This window comes from Notothenia rossii (genome assembly GCF_949606895.1).
Source record: "Notothenia rossii genome assembly, chromosome: 3".
Taxonomy (NCBI): domain Eukaryota; kingdom Metazoa; phylum Chordata; class Actinopteri; order Perciformes; family Nototheniidae; genus Notothenia; species Notothenia rossii.
The window spans coordinates 93,542,316-93,560,513 of NC_136901.1; the positions used below are offsets into that span (position 1 = coordinate 93,542,316).

The following is an 18,198-nucleotide window of genomic DNA, read 5'->3' on the forward strand; positions in this document are numbered from 1 at the left end:
TTCTGCACTGCCTGGCTTCCTCTGTAAGGTTATCTGAACTATGAACTTTCCTAAATGTTTGAGCTAGAAGTTCCGCCTTTCCTAAGTTTGTGACAGCCATTTAGTCCCCTCTGCTCAAAACTGGCAACTCATAATTCCTTCGAATTCCCTCCATTCTCCTAATCATGCCCCAAACATCTGCAAGCTGTACTTCTCTTTAGGGCTGAACGATTAATCGATTTTAAATCGAAATCGCGATTTTAAATGATGCGATTATGAAATCGCAAAGCCTGCGATTTTTTTCAAAAAAAAATTGATTTTGTGTTTTTTTTTTTGTTCATGTGTGTCATTCATCCACACCAAACAGAAGTGCTGTGCTCCACATGTAGAAGCCATTGTTAACCAATCAGAAGTGGCCCATGATAGCAGGTGATAGACAGATTGATCCAATCATCTGCCAAATTTTTTTGAAAGTGCCTGCCTTTTCCAAAATGGCTTCCAATGGAGCTTTCCTAGATGGTTTGGTGAATCAAACCATCTGAGTCAGGTTAGTAATGCTCCATCACATGTTGTACATCTATTACAGGGTGAATCTTAAACTGAAGCTTGGCTTTAAAGCAACCCAACGGACATTTCATGTAAGTTTAGTAGCATGTTGATGCGACCTTCCTAGCCGGAGATATGGCTGCATTTCACAATAAACGTCCATTGGGTCACTTAAAAACAAATATCGCAAATCGAATCGCAATCGCAATATTACATTTTTTCCCAAAATCGTGCAGCCCTACTTCACTTCCAATACTATTGCAATATTGCCTCCAAAAAGTGCGTTTATAATAATTTACTATATCTATAGGTCCTCTATCATTCCATACCCTTGTAACTATGGGCTAGTTGCACAAAATGGCGTCTATCAACTTCCGGCGGCTGGGTGTGCGGTTGTAAACTTCCGGTCTACGGTGTGGAGTGGTTGAGCGGGTAGATAGCGATAGATAGATAGATAGATAGATAGAGAGAGAGATAGAGATAGATATATAGATAGCAAGATAGATAGCATACAGATAGCGATATAGTTAGCGATAGATAGCATCGATGATGAGAGGTAAAGAAAAGCGATTGGCCTTCCAGCGGGTAAGAAAGTCGGCACTACATTGCTGTGTGCCCCTTTGTACAAATTCGTCCCATTATAATCGGGAGATAAGTTTGCATTAATTTCCTATTGATGCTGAGTTAAAGGCTGAGTGGCTGATCAAGGTCCGTAGGGACAATTTCAGCCCCACAAAAAATACCCGTGTGTGTAGTTGGCATTTTCGACATGGAGACTTATTGGTCACAGCTGGAGGACTGAACAGAGTAAAGAAAGGAGCTACACCTGTTCTCTTTGCATGGAATAACTACTAAAATAATATCCTCCCCTCTGTCACGAACCTTGGAGTGACCTTCAATAGCGCTTTTAAATTCGATAAGCAGTTCAGCAGCGTATTCAAAACCTGCTTTTTTAAAATACGACTATTGGCCAAGACCAAGTCGTTTTTATCTTTTAAAAACCTGGAAAGGGTTATTAACGCCTTTGTTACCTCGAGGTTGGACTACTGCAACGCTCTGTACATGGGTATGGACCAGGCGTCAATTAAACGCCTGCAGCTAGTGCAGAACGCAGCTGCACGTCTTCTGACTGGCCACAAAAAGCGTGACCACATCACCCCAATTCTGGTCTCACTGCAATGGCTTCCAATTCGGTTCAGAATTGATTTTAAAATCCTTTTATTTGTTTTTAAAGCACTAAATGGGCTGGCTCCAGCCTATATAGCTGAACTCCTCCAGCGCTACACCCCAGCCAGAGCTTTAAGGTCTGCTGACCAGCTGCTGCTGATAGTGCCCAAGACCACGCTCAAAACCCGAGGGCACCGAGCCTTCTCAGCAGCTGGCCCTAGGCTCTGGAACACTCTGCCCCTCCATGTGAGGTCGGCCCAGACCCTAGCAGTTTTTAAATCTACTCTTAAAACACAGTTCTTCTCCCTGGCCTTTTAGTCAGAGCGGAGCACGACTCCTGACTTTTCCCTGTGATTTTTATATATTTGTTGTAATTTATTGTTTTTGATTGTGATTGTAGTAATGTGTTTTTATGTGATTGTAGTATTTATTACATTTATAGCACCTTGGACCGACCAAAAATCGCTTTTAAACGTGCTTTATAAGTAAACTTTGATTTTATTTGATTTGACAGTACACCTCAAATACATCACTACACAACCTGTGGTATTTGAAAATAAGGGAATGACATGTTTATAATATGCTGCAAAAAACAAAATATATCCAGGGTTGCGAGTCTGTTTCTAAGGCCATTTTATTTTTGGTTGTCTGATCACTTTAACAAGAGAATAGGATCAAACTGAAAACAGTGTTTCCCCTAGGATGGAGTCATAGCAGCGGTGCTAAGGCACGTGAGCCCAGCATAATGTGAGCTCGGAGCGCGTGGAATGTTTTAGTGTGTGCGCGTGCAAGGTGCGCACCGCCAATTTGTTTCTATGTGTCAGCACAAGAAAGGCTCTTGAGGCCTAGTACTGGGGCCGGTTCTAGACAATTTGCTGCCCTAGGTGAGATTTTAGGCGACATTTTATATGTAAAGAATAACTGAAAAATCTCTACAAAAGACAAATACACTGCAAAAACAGAAACTTATTGACAGGTAATAGACGTGAAAATGGCTTCAAATGTATTCAGTATTGTATGAACATGTTTGAATTGGGGGGTGGACATCACATCCTCTAGGGGGGTCCGGGGGTATGCTCCCCCGGGAAGATTTTTTTTGAACATTTTACAGTAAAATGCTTCAATCTGGTGCACTTTGAACACACAATTACTAGAGACCTGATCTAGGGGGTACAACTCTAAAACGCCCATATGAAAAAGATCGGTTTACATTTTAATAATCAAATAAGTATATGAACATAACAAATAACCTACCATAGCCAATAACAAATAAATGTAGCTTATTTTATTTTTGTTGTTCATTCATATCTTATTTTTACCTAGTTAACATTTATTTATTTATGCATAATTTTGTATCTCTCGAACTTTAAACAATATTTTTGGTTTACTGTCCTATAGTATACATTGGAATGATTTCAAACCTGTTTTTATTTATCCTAATAATTATAAAGGAGTGCCTTGGAAATATGTGTTTACATAATTTGTGGTCAAAACGTTTGAGACCCACTGAGATAACTTAGACTAAAATTAACTATCTAAACACTCAGAGTCCTTTACCTCACTGAGCCTGACAGGAGAGCTCTCCTCCGCACTTTGGCTGTACGCTGCGGGCACCTGATAAGCCCACATCCCCCGCTTTCATCACTTACAGCGCCCACCGTACAGGGCAAATTAAACGTGCAACCGGGGTGAAAAGGGTGTTACATTTACTTAATTATGAATGTTGTGACATCAAGGCCGAACATTTGGATGAGCGCCAACGGTCAAAAATGTTTTTTCCCTCCCAGAGCTACCAGCGCAGCGCCCCCCAGATCTGGCGCCCTAGGCGACCGCCTGTGTCGCCTATGCCAGAAATTGGCCCTGGTTAGTACATACTAGGGGTTTCACAACTACCAATATTTACTAGTCGACTAGTTTTTCAAAATAGTAGTCGTCTAGTCGACTAGTCGTTACGTCATAATAGAGACACACAAAGAGAGGTTTACAACTGTATTTTATATTGGAACTCATACAGTAACATTAAACACTGCATTTTAATTTGTGTTACATGGCTGAGTAAATAACAAACAGTAACTGGACTCACCAAAATCGACAGCAAAAAACTCTTGTTTACATAAATGCCACGTAAATCCAGTGCGCAACACTTTATTCGCTGTCCTCCACGATAACGTCCACCTTTCCATATTTTTGGTTTGAACACCAACGCATCGACATGTGAGGGAAGGAGGCTTGACCGCTTTCGGGTGACAGTGTTGCCTGCCAGGGAAAAAACCCTCTCACTCGGGGTGCTTGTGGCTGGAATAGCCAGGTAGCTCCTCGAAAGCGGGGGAAGCGGTGCACGTTTTCTGCCCACCACTCCAGTGGATTATCCATTGTGGGGATATGCGGTGTCCGCTGGCAGTAATCCCGTAGCTCATCATCCGCATCACTGTTGACCCGTGTTTTCTTGCTGTTCGTTTGCCTCTGTTCAGTGCTGACGCCGGTCCGTTGCTCACTGGTACTAGCATTACTGCTAGTGCTAGCTGTCGGCAGCGGGTGTTTCATCTTCAGATGGTTGCGCATAGCAGATGCATTTGTATTGTACTTCAGTACAGCTGTACACAACTGACACTTCACTGTGGAGTTGGTTACATCTTCGTTGAAGTACTGCCATACATAAGAATGTCGGACGTGTTTTGTAGCATTTTGCAGCACCTCGTTTACCTCCATTTTTTTCCACAACTAGTCGACTAGGGCCTACAGCGCCGACTAGTGGTAAAGGTAGTCGACTAGTCAACTAGTCGATTAGTTGTTGAAACCCCTAGTACATACAGTGGCAATGTCTCAAGATTTAGCAAAAATACACCTTTATTGAACATACAGTAACACAAATACTATAAATCCACCTAACAAACAATCAAAAATGAAAAAGGGTCGCCACTTATTATTATTTTAAGAAAAGAAAAAAAAGTAAAGACATTTTTTTCTTTTTTTTTGGGTACCTGGCTGGCGCCCCCTAGCAGCGGCGCTCATATTTCAGCAGCGGCGCTGCGCCGCCACTATTTGTATATAGGGGAAACACTGGAAAACATCGTATGTTCTAGATACATGAATCATTGGTTCTTTTAGACCAGAACAGACTACTAACTCAACAGGAACTATCAAAAACATCCCTATCAAAGTTTAAAGTCACAATATTTATTAAACAAACAGATTATTGGAGAAACTATGCAGATTAATGAACAGTGAAACTCGCTGATGGACTTTAAGAAAAAGTTTTCCCACACTCTTAACACCACTATGGTTTTAAGAGTGTGTGAACACGAAGATGTGATTTGAGAGCACCTGATTGAGCGAAAGTTTTCCCACAATCTTCACACCAGTACGGTTTTTCTCCAGTGTGAATACGGTGATGTGATGTGAGAGTACTTGATGTAGTGAAAGTTGTCCCACACACATCACAGCTGTACGGTTTTTCTCCAGTATGAATACGTTGATGTGTTTTGAGATGACCTGATTGAGTGAACGTTTTTCCACACTCTTCACAGCTGTACGGTTTTTCTCCAGTGTGACTACGGTGATGTTTTTTGAGAGCATCTAATGTAGTGAACGTTTTTCCACACTCTTCACAGCTGTATGGTTTTTCTCCAGTATGAATACGGTGATGTGATCTGAGAGCATCTGATGTAGTGAACGTTTTCCCACACTCTTCACAGCTGTACGGTTTTTCACCAATATGAATATGTTGATGTCTTTTGAGAGCACCTGATTTAGTGTACTTTTTCCCACACTCTTCACAGCTGTATGGTTTTTCACCAGTATGAATAAGTTGATGTAATTTGAGATGAGTTGATGTAGTGAACATTTTCCCACACTCTTCACACCAGTACGGTTTTTCTCCAGTGTGAATACGGTGATGTTTTTTGAGATTACTTGATGAATTGAACATTTTCCCACACTCTTCACAGCTGTATGGTTTTTCACCAGTATGAATACGTTGATGTGCTTTGAGATTACCTGATTGAATGAAAGTTGTCCCACACTCTTCACACCAGTACGGTTTTTCTCCAGTATGAATACGGTGATGTGATGTGAGAGCATCTGATGTAGTGAACGTTTTCCCACACTCTTCACAGCTGTACGGTTTTTCTCCAGTGTGAATACGGTGATGTTTTTTTAGATGACTTGATGTAGTGAAAGTTGTTCCACACTCTTCACACCAGTACGGTTTTTCTCCAGTGTGAATACGGTGATGTTTATTGAGATTACCTGATGTAGTGAACGTTTTCCCACACTCTTCACAGCTGTACGCTTTTTCTCCAGTATGAATACGTTGATGTGATTTGAGAGCACCTGATGTAGTGAAAGTTGTCCCACACTCTTCACAGCTATACGGTTTTTCTCCCGTGTGAATACGGTGATGTTTTTTGAGATTATCTGATGTAGTGAACACTTTCCCACACTCTTCACAGCTGTACGGTTTTTCTCCAGTGTGAATACGGTGATGTTTTTTGAGATTACTTGATGTAGTGAACACTTTCCCACACTCTTCACAGCTGTAAGTTTTTTCTCCCGTGTGAATACGCATGTGGCTCTTTAAATGTTCAGATGTTGTAAAGGATTTGTCACATTGCTGACAGCTGTGACATCTCTCTCTTCCTTTCGGTTTCTAGAACAGACGGACAGAGAAAAAGAGAAAGTCAATCTAAAAAGCATAAATACACAAGTTAACACAATAAAAACTCACTTAATATAAACCTTGAGTTAACAAAATACTACTTATCAACTGTTTGTGTTTATTATATTTGTATTATATTTGATACAGTAATACAGCAATCTTCTAACCAAAGTATATACCAGAGGTAGGGGACTCGAGTCACATGACTTGACTCGCACATTTTTTGACTTGAGACTTGCTTGACTAACATTGATAAAAGACTCGACTTGACTTTGAATTCATGACTTGAGACATGACTTAGGCTTGAGACAGATGACTCGAAAGGACTTTACTTTTTAAAATAAAATATTTGCATTGTACGAAGCCCCTAGAGGGCAATGAGAAAAAAGAAAAGAAAGAGAAAGTATCTCGTGCAGGAGAAAGTAGGAAGTGGAGCGGACAGGAGACAGCTGTTTCATTGCAGACTGTTATGTTTATGTGGGAAAATACTAGGGCTGTACCCGAATATTCGACTATTCGTTCGTTGGCCAACTATTCGGGTTTCAATTTCATTATTCGGATATTCGTTTTTTTATTTAAAAAAATAAAAATGTTTTAAAAATATTATTTTTTCTTCTAAATGTATGCTATTAATAAAGGCGAATATCCATATTCTTATGCTATATTTATACTTTTGAATTACAATGTTAAAATGCGGAAATATATACAATCTCCGCCTGTGCTCCTGACATCGCGTTCACTCAGTCACGAACTCAAACGGCACGCTTCACCTCGCTTCACCCACAAAATGCCGAAGACGTCAGCTGTGTGGGACCATTTTAAATTGGACGACGGTAAGAAGAATATGTGCCAAATATGCGATAAGAGACCGGCCTACCACGGTGGCACAACAACTCTGAAAAGTCACCTGGATGCTGTAAGTAGTAGCCTAGCTTAGCTGTTGTCAAGTTGCCATGATGAAGCTGCTTTATCCGCCGTTTAAACAGTAATGTTACACATGATAACAACGTGCACCTACTTTGCTTGGAAAATAGTTGCAAGTAAGCAACCGAATTGATTTTTGATATTAGTTTATTTTTATTTTATCCGAATAGTGAAAATAATAGGAGTAATGTGGGAACATCTGGGGCTAAGGCAATGGCATAAAGTTGAGTAGCTCAGCCTAATAATAACTTGTGCAACGCATCCCAGCCATCAACATCCTCAACATTACAGCAGATCCTACAGTTACCCTACAGAGGACACATTTAGTTTTAATGTTTTCGAGTACTGAGACAATAAATAAATATAAATCGTAATAGTATGCTCTTTCTGCGCTTCTGCTTAACAGCGTGTTGTCAGGTGTCTCGGATTCGGAGCGTGTTATGAAACATTTTTGAAAAAAATATTTTTTTCGGGACATTCCTAGGAAATACATACATTATTTGAGATATATTGCAAACTAGGACTTCATTTTAGGGACATTTCAGCCAGGGGTATAGAGTTACAGTGGGGCAAAAAAGTATTTAATCAGCCACCAATTGTGCAAGTGCTCCCACTTAAAAATATGAGAGGCCTGTAATTTTCATCATAGGTATACCTCAACTATGAGACAAAATTAGATGTTTTTTTTTTTAAATCCAGAAAATCACATTTTAAAGAATTTATTTGCAAATTATGGTGGAAAATAAGTATTTGGTCAATAACCAAAGTTCATCTCAATACTTTGTTATATACCCTTTGTTGGCAATGACAGAGGTCAAACGTTTTCTGTAAGTCTTCACAAGGTTTTCACACTGTTGCTGGTATTGTGGCCCATTCCTCCATGCAGATCTCCTCTAGAGCAGTGATGTTTTGGGGCTGTCGCTGGGCAACACGGACTTTCAACTCCCTCCAAAGATTTTCTATGGGGTTGAGATCTGGAGACTGGCTAGGCCACTCCAGGACCTTGAAATGTTTCTTACGAAGCCACTCCTTCGTTGCCCGGGCGGTGTGTTTGGGATCATTGTTATGCTGAAAGACCCAGCCACGTTTCATCTTCAATGCCCTTGCTGATGGAAGGAGGTTGTCACTCAAAATCTCACGATACATGGCCCCATTCATTCTTTCCTTTACACGGATCAGTCGTCCTGTCCTGGTCCCTTTGCAGAAAAACAGCCCCAAAGCATGATGTTTCCACTCCCATGTTTCACAGTAGGTATGGTGTTCTTTGGATGCAACTCAGCATTCTTTCTCCTCCAAACACGTCTAGTTGAGTTTTTACCAAAAAGTTCTATTTTGGTTTCATCTCACCCAGAGGTTTCGCTAGACTTGTTCACTGCCCGTCATTTTGACGGACAGGATCGTAAAATGTCCGTCAAAATTCAGTATTACCCGTCGGCCTTCCTTTACACTCTTTGGGGGGGGGGGGGGGGAGAGCACGGACGTGAACTGTCAACGGGGGTGTGGGTGGCTGAGAGCATAGTCGTGAACTGTCAACGGGGGGCGGGGCGCACGCTTGTGAACTGTTAGCCCCATGTTATGCATGCCCACTGCACCTCGCGGGAAAGCCAAAACTCAGACATTTCAATGATTTGTAGGGCAAAGTTGGGTTTGGAAACGGTTTCATTTCCTTTTTGGCAGGCATGCTTAACACCGGAGCCTCGCTGCGGGGAAACTTTGGCGCTGTTCCGAGTTTGTTCTAATCCGTCAAAATGACAGACTGCTTTTAGATTTTTCCGTCATTGTTAAAAAATATATTCGGTTAACGCAACCTCTGATCTGACCATATGACATTCTCCCAATCCTCTTCTGGATCATCTAAATGCTCTCTAGCAAACTTCAGACGGGCCTGGACATGTACTGGCTTAAGCAGGGGGACACGTCTGGCTCTGCAGGATTTGAGTTCCTGGCGGCGTAGTGTGTTACTGATGGTAGCCTTTGTTACTTTGGACCCAGCTCTCTGCAGGTCATTGACTAGGTCCCCCCGTGTGGTTCTGGGATTTTTGCTCACCGTTGTTGTGATCATGTTGACCCCACGGGGTGAGATCTTGTGTGGAGCCCCAGATCGAGGGAGATTATCAGTGGTCTTGTGTGTCTTCCATTTTCTAATAATTGCTCCCACAGTTGATTTCTTCACACCAAGCAGCTTACCTATTGCACATTCAGTCTTCCCAGCCTGGTGCAGGTCTACAACTTTGTTTCTGGTGTCCTTTGACAGCTAACAATTTGGTCTTGGCCATAGTGGAGTTTGGAGTGTGACTGTTTGAGGTTGTGGACAGGTGTCTTTTATACTGATAACGAGTTCAAACAGGTGCCATTAATACAGTTAAAGAGTGGAGGACAGAGGAGGCTCTTAAAGAAGAAGTTACAGGTCTGTGAGAGCCAGAAATCTTGTTTGTTTGTTATTGACCAAATACTTATTTTCCACCATAATTTGCAAATAAATTCTTTAAAAATCAGACAATGTGATTTTCTGGATTTTTTTTTCTCATTTTGTCTCTCATAGTTGAGGTATACCTAGGATGAAAATTACAGGCCTCTCATCTTTTTAAGTGGGAGAACTTGCACAATTGGTGGCTGACTAAATACTTTTTTGCCCCACTGTATTTGTTCAAGCACCAGATCGGCAAAACAGGAGAGTCTGTGAACCAGTCTGCTTTGACCTATGTATTCATGTCTGTGACTCTCACAGTATCTGCTGCCCACAGCTGTTTTATAGAAGAAAAACCTCCCTCACTTCATGAAATCTCTGCAGCACCAGGAGGCAGTAACGTGTAACCCAGCAGAATCTCAGAAGAGCAGCACCAGCTGCAAAGAGCTGTGCCTTCACTGTGTTTACCTTCATTAGAACAGCTAACGAGCGACCGCAGGAAAGGATACACACACACACACACACACACACACACACACACACACACACACACACACACACACACACACACACACACACACACACACACACACACACACACACACACACACACACACACACACACACACACACACACACACACACACACACACACACACACAACGGCCGTTGTGTATTTTATTATGTGAAGCACTAAATGGTCTTAGAAAAATACCGACTAAAGCAAATAAAGAGAGTAGGCCTGTTATACTGAGTGATATATATTATACACTAGCGGTGTAACAGTATACGTACAAGTTCGGTACAGTGCCAGCAGATCAGCCTTTTCGGCAAGCAATGTGCACAAGTTAATCTTTCTTTAAAAAAACATGAAAATACAATGACAAGCAAGTCCTAATGTCAAACTGGCTGCTTAGGTGCTAGTACAGTACAGTTCAAATACAGATTGTTTCAGTTCATCGAAATGCTGCACCTTAATGTTTATTTTATTATATTTTGTATTTATTTCAGTGAATACATTATTCACAGTTTAATAATAATAAAAAAAAAATTAAAAACATTTTATGTGATAATTTTTTCTGCTGTGCCGAAAACGTACCGAACCAAAATGTTTGTGAACCGTTACACCCCTATTATACACACTGCTCTGCTTTCTGCACGGACCTCACAGCTGTTCTCTCTGGAAACATCACGACGCGATGAAAGTAGTTTCTAAAATAATATCCAGGGGATGCATGCAGAGCTGTCACTGGCTGAGATAAGTCCGGCCGTGCGTCACGCCTCCACCGTTCCCGGAAATGCATCCCTGGAGGACCCATCAGTGTCTCCTCGGTTAGAGCTCCTCCAGAGAGCCTCCTCGATGCTCATTTAGAGAAATGAGATGTCCTTCAAAATGGCGCGCTGAAATTAATTTCCGGGTCACTACCGGAGGACCGAGGAGGGGATATTTGAGTTTTGAGAAACCTGTTATGTGTCTAAATACAGAACACCAATACTGAACTCTGATCATAATGTTGTGAATATGATACCAGTGTATAAGACCAAACTGAAGGGAAGTCAACCAGAAAAGAAAGTAATAAGGACATGGACAAATGAAAGTAGGGAACAGTTGAAAGCCTGTTTTGATTGGACAGATTGGGACATTTTTCAGGAAGGTTCACCAGGTGAAATAACTACTGTTAACAAAGACTATTAGGGATGCTCCGAAATGGAAGATTTAAACATCACTCTAAATCTTCCATTTACAGTGATGTTTAAAACTCAGTTAATGGGGCTCATTTACTGGAGCTTCCACAAACAACAATCAAATTAATTATTACATTCAAATGATGTACATTATTCAAGTTTACATTCACTTTGGATAATAACTAGGGTTGCAAAGGGGCGGAACGTTTCCATGGGAATTTAAGCTGGGGAATTTTGAAATATTCGATGCAAAATTAAAGAAATAACATGACATTCCAACGGATTTTTTTTTTTTTAAAGTAGAACAGAACAAGTTTTAATTATTTTATTGAACAATTATTTGTTTAATTGAAGAACGAAAACAGGAATGTTGAGTTAAATATTACTCATCTGTGCATGTGATGGAGGAATGCACAGTGCCTGTAGGGGGTGTGGTCTCAATAGCCATGCAGTGAGCAGTGTGCTATGGCATGGATATTCAAGTGTACTTGAACGGCATCTGTTTGTTTTAGTCAAGATTATGCTAAAATATACTTTCCCCAACTATATTTAAGTTCCCTACGAAGAGCCAACCTTCAATTTGGAAAATTCCCAGTTTATTCCCATAAATTCCCATGGAAAGTTTCCATCTTTGAAAATTCCCGGAATTTTGCAAGCCTAATAATAACACGGGAGAAATTAGAGGAAGCGCTCTCTTTTCCTCTCTCCCTCTCTCTCCTGACAGCCTGTCAGTATCTCATGCAGCTCACTGATTCAGTAATGAGTGACCCGACAGTGAAGAATAAATATATGTATAACTAGTTTAGCTTGTTCCAGAGGTAGATCAAATAGCTAAGTGTGTTAGGTCTAACTCTTGTGTGTTTCGCTCCGCTCACCAGTCTGGCAGGATTTCTGCTTCACGTTGCATACCGCTATTTTACTGTCTTTTTCGGACACCTTAAAATAATGCCAGACCGGCGAAGCCATTTTGGCGAGCTTGTTTTGCAGCGCACAGAGAAAAGTGTCATGTATTTTACGTCATGCGATCGGCTCTCGCGATTGGCATGTTTAGAGAGCACCGATCGATCGGTAGAGTGCGTATTGGCCGATCTCGATCGGTGACCGATCGATCGGAGCATCCCTAAAGACTATATTAACTTCTGTGTTCCCACTAAAGAAATACAAATCTATCCAAGTAATGAATCATATGTGACTAAGGACATTAAAAAAAGTTATAAAAACCAGGAAAATAGCTATGGGAGCACTTAGACAGAGAAAGAACTGAAAGTCAAATTGAGGGAATCAAAACTGGCACACAGAGAGCTTTTGGGAAATGCTTTTAAAGCCAAAGACCCTAAAAAAGTGTGGGACACCTTGAGAACCATGACCTCTTCAGCTAAACCTATTGTGACGGACAAGACATACTTGATCTATACCAATTTGCCTATAAGCAAGGGGGTGGTACTGTTGCTACTCTGGTTCAAATCATCACTAAACATTTAGATAAACGTCACACCTATGCAAGAGCCCTCTTCCTAGACTTCTCAGCAGCAACACAATACAAGCTGACATCTTGGTGTCAAAAATGGCCAAACTTGAAGTAAATCAAGATTTACTGGTATGCCGCTTTCCTCACCAGTAGAGAGCAACTTGTGAAGGTTAACCCTGTCATCTGCCATCACAACCAATGTAGGGGCCCCCCAGGGCTGCGGGAGTTCAGCTGTGCTCTTTACTCGCTTCTTTTAGCTTTTTGTGATGACTTTACAGAGCTGCTGTCTATAGTGTGTTTTGACTTTGACCATCTAGTCAGTGTTGGTGATTTTAACATCCATGTAGGGCTGCAACAAAGGACTAATTTGATAATCGATTAATCTATTGATTAATGAAACGATTAATCGACTATTCGGACTATTACTGTATGCCTTGCACAATTTCTCAAACGCTCTGATTTAGCCATCAACTTTTAGATTTAGCTTGAGGTTGTTTTAGGCATGCGGAAACTAACAATGAAGACAATAAAGAGGAATACTTGATTCAAAAATACATATATTATTAAATTTACTAAACACATTGTGAATAAAATTAACATTGCTTTTTATTTAAATTAAATAAATAATATTTTGCATCAAAAGAAACAACAGTGTTTTAACAAATCGTATTAAATAATGTGATGACAGAACTGTAAACAGAATAGCTGAAACTTTAACAAAATAAATAACTCAGTTACCTCTAATCATTAACCCATGTTTGTATCATTGAGTTAACTCCGTGTGTTGCTGCTAGCATACATACTACCTGACGTGGAAACGTTACTCATGGATGGGGCTAAAGAGCTACGAGAAAGACAGTGGAACCCGGTGCATTCCTCCATCTGGATGTGGTGCACTTTTGCTAAATGTTTAGACAAATTGCTCGTGTTTCCGCCCTCACATGCTAAACTCTTATTGCACTTTTGGCAACGAGCATTGTCCACATCGAGACGGGTAAAGTTTATCCACACCTCGGAGCGCGTTCTCTCCGCCATCTCCATCGCAGTGTGTTGCTGGCTCTACATGTAGCAGCCACGTGCGTGTAAACTGCCCCGCCCCTCGCACATAGACGGGGTGGGAGAGAGATCTCGTCTGATCGAAAATACATCATGGACGCATTTGTTTATCTTTTTGCATATTAGAAACGAGTTGGGGACACTAAGACTGTGATATAATGTTTTTGTAGCAATAATACATGACATATGTTTTAAATGTCTCCAGTACCAGGGCTCGACATTAAGGGCTGCCCGATGGCCCGGGGCCATCTAGTATTCAGCTCGGGCAATGAAGCCTGACCTGCTGGTTGCCCGATCGGGCAATCTATTATGCCAGTATCAAGCAGCTCGTGGATCCAGTAATGAGTGACCCGACAGTAAAACTAAAACATATCTATAACTAGTTACGGTAGTTTGAGAGGTAATTAAAATAGTTACGTGTGATATTCTAACCTGAAGTGTGCGTTTTGTCCGCTCACCGCTGCATGTGATCATGCAGAGCTGCATGTCGACTCGTCAGCAGCAGCTGATCTCTCTCTCTCCCGTCAGATTAGACTTCACTCGCGTTTATGTCCATATCGAGCAGATCTAGCTAGTTCTAGCTAATGATATGACTACCTGCTTATTAAAAGACACCTAAAAAATAAGTGTCGCTATGCAACTGGGATTTGTTTACATGCCCACCGGAACCCCGAGGCATTACCAACAGATCAATGCACAATCAACCCATACAGGACATCTCTTTCTCCACATTAGAATTGACTATTCTTGTCTGTCACATACTCTTCTTGTCTGTCACATAAGTGGCGCAACTGAAGCGGTATTGCGCTAAAAGTGAAATTATTTTGACTGAAGAGATTTAGATTTGCCGGCTAACGGGAACTCTGACGTCGCCATTTTGTGTGCTTCGCGGATGCGCTCGGCTCTTCTCGACTTCTGCTCGGGACTGCTCGGTCAGCTTCCGGATGAGGAGGCATTCGTTCGACCGGCTTACAGTAGATAACATTACAAACATTTTTAACAGGGGCCATAATAGTGTAAATAATGTTTGTTTTGGCAGTTACAACTGAATGTAATGTTTTCTACTTTTTTACATCTGGGAAGCCATTTGCCTTCATCAGATGGAAAGTGTCTTGACCAATAACTTAAGTATTTCTTATAGCTATGCAGGGCATGCAAGCGAGCAAACACAAACAACAAACAAACAAGTGAAATGAAGAATAAAATTGAAATTGAAATTGTACAATATAATTTTGTGGTGGTTCATCTTATAATTCAGTCTAGAGAATGCACCAGACAGCATCTACAGTAAGACCTGCAAAAATCTAAATGTTCTAGGGGGAGGCCCCCCAAACCCTTCGTGCCATTTCGTCCGGGTGCATTTTTCAGGGCAATCTCTATTGGGCTCAGGGCCATCTGTAAATTAGCTTAGATGTCCCACAGGGCCATCTCCCAAAATCCTTAATGTCATGCACTGAGTACCAATAAAAAGACCAATAACGTTGGAGCTAAACGGCGCGTAAAACACACGTGATGACGTCAGCAACGAATCGACGACTGAATTAGTTGCCAACTAATTTGGTAATCGATTTTAATCGATTAAGTTGATTAGTTGTTGCACCCCTACATCCATGTTGACAACCCCCAGGACAGAGGGGCTGTCTTGATAACTATGGACTGACTCAGCATGTGACGGAGCCCACGCACAATAAGGGGCACACTCTGGACTTAAGGATCTCAAAGGGTCTGAATATCTCTGAGGTTGTGGTGACTGATATTGCACTCTCTGATCATTCCTTTGAGAGCTCTATTTCTGTTCACACATGCTCAAAAAGAGGTAACCACAAAGCGATATTTAACTGAAAATACTAGGGAAATGTTTACTCAGAATGTTTCTTCCACACTTGCCCCTGCTAACATCTCACTAAATTAGCTAGTAGATCATTTTAATTCAAAAATAAAAATCTTATAGATGCCACAGCTCCAACTAAGGTAAAGGAAGTGACTGGCAAGAAAATAATCTTCATGGAGAAAGGCCATGACCGTGAGAACAGAAAAAAGAGAGTGTTGAAAAGCTGAACATAGGTGGAGAAAAACAAATCTCCAGGTTCATTATCAAATCTATAAAGAGACTTGGCTTTTATAATTTGGAATTGAAAATTGCACGACAGTCTTTTTTCTCTGACATCATTGCCAAAAAAAACACGTGCCTTGTTCGCTACTGTCAACAGACTAACTAACCCCACAGTGTCAGTAGCCTCTGAGCTTCTATCCACGAGGGCCTTCAATGATTTTGCCTTCTTCACTGACAACATTCAGAAAATCAGACAAGCAGTCAGTGCCTCTTCATCAGGTACAGCAAATGTTTTGTCTCTGTGTCCACCTAAAATCAATTCAAACACCATGACACAATTCCATCAGATTAATGATAAAAACCTAGAGGACATTATACAACATCTAAAATCCTCCTCCTGCTGCCTTGATATTATTCCAACAGGATTTTTCCAAGATGTTTTTCCTTGCATGGCCTCAGATCTACTTCACATAGTAAACAAGTCTCTTCACTCAGGTGTTTTTCCACAGGCTCTTAAAACTGCAGTCATTAAACCGCTCTTAAAAAATAATCATCTAGACCAGGGGTTTTCAAAGTGTGGGTAGGTGAGCCTCCCCTCAGAGAACATAAGAACAGCCGCGCCCCCCCTCCCAATTATTATTGCTGTTATTATTATTATTATTATTATTATTGTTGTTGTTGCTATAATGCAGGGGTATTCAATTGCATTTCAAAGAGGTCCAGTAAGAGAAAATGTAATTAAATGCTCTGTTTTCGCTCTCTACCTTCCGCCATTTGAAATTACTCCGACTGTTGCTCTCCTCTTGTCGTGTCTCTCTGTGTGTTTGAATCTATCGTGCTGACTGCACCGATTTGATTGGCTGAGTAGCGTCACCTCCTTAAAACATTAAACAATAACCTTTTTAAACCTTTTTATTTTTATGTTTTAAACATATTGTATAAAACTCCCCCACTACTTGGACTATTCCTTGCACCCCTCTAGAATAAGCCGAATGGTCTCAACCATATTGCATCAGTAACGTGCACTTGTTATTATAACAAGATCGCAAGGACGCTGGTAGCGATCGGGAAATTGAGTGTTGTTCAGTTTGTGTGTTGTGGAACATGCGTGTCCGTGCATGAAAATATACCACACACCCAATTACAATTGCATGTTCAATTCACTACCCTGGAAGTTAATACAGTTGTTAAAGTTGGAACAGCCTGTGGACAGCCGTTCTTCCTTGCATGTCAGTTGCCGACACCTTCTTATAGAGGAGAGGCACATCTAGCTGCAGCACGACCCGTATATTTCCGCACGCCGTGTTCTCAAGACATATTTTTTTTAACATTTTCACCATGGTGGATAAATCCTTATATGCTCCCGGTAACACACTGAACGTCAACTTTGCCTCCTTATTACACTCACCCCTACTTTAGTGGGAACAATGAATATGCGTGTTTGATGCACAGAGGAATAAACGCAGATCATCCTCTGGCTGCAGCCTTGACCGGTACTTGCTTTTGATCAAAGTCAATGCGGAAAACCTGCACTCACACAGGTAGGTGGAGGGGAAGGGAATGAGCACTCACACAGGTAGGTGGAGGTGAAGGGAATGAGCACTTTTACAGCCTTTTTGGCGAGGTGGGGGAACTCGGTCTCCACAGACAGCCACAAGTGGGCAAGTGTCACTTTACTCTTCTTTTTCTCGTTCTTTTGTGTCTCACGCTGCGCCTCCCCTGAAGCTCTCTGGCGCCCACCAGGGGAGGCGCGCCTCACACTTTGAAAACCGCTGATCTAGACGCTTCAGTAATGAACAATTACAGGCCCATATCAAACCTCCCATTTCTAGGTAAAATCATTGAAAAAGTTGTTTTTCAACAGTTGAGTAACTTCTTGCATTTAAATAGCTGTTTGGATGTGTTCCAGTCAGGCTTTCCTCCAAACCACAGCACTGAGACTGCTCTTGTAAAGGTCTTCAATGACATCCACTTATGGCGCATTTCCACTGCAGGGCCTCGCACGGCTTAGTTAGGCCTTGGTAGGCCAGGCTCACTTTATCCTGCGTTTCCAATACAGTTTAGAAACTGGGGCAGTAACTATAGTAACGCAGTGTAGGCGGAGCCGTGACATCATCTTCAATGTGAACCACAAAACCAACATCAGCCGTTAGCTGTTAGCCCTCAGAGCTCCTCATATCTGTTCAGAAACTAAACACAAGTGAAACAAGTACAAACCACAGACTGTCTGTGTCATGGCGAATACAGTCGCTGGT

The 18,198-nt window shown here is 41.4% G+C and overlaps 1 protein-coding gene across 5 annotated transcripts in view; it reads right to left on the reverse strand.

Annotated features, from left to right (window-relative positions):
* The window catches only part of LOC307031635 (uncharacterized protein), an 82,159-nt gene that overhangs the window by 52,613 nt on the left and 11,348 nt on the right, over window positions 1–18,198 (reverse strand). For 3 of the 5 annotated variants that reach the window (XM_079668887.1, XM_079668888.1, XM_079668889.1), the window contains one exon: window positions 3,667–6,340. The exons of the other annotated variants lie outside the window; for them this stretch is intronic. In XM_079668887.1, the coding sequence (XP_079525013.1) occupies window positions 4,970–6,340 (1,371 nt within the window). In that variant the 3' untranslated portion in view covers window positions 3,667–4,969. Of the gene's footprint in view, window positions 1–3,666; window positions 6,341–18,198 lie in introns of those variants that run through there. 5 annotated transcript variants of the gene reach the window in all.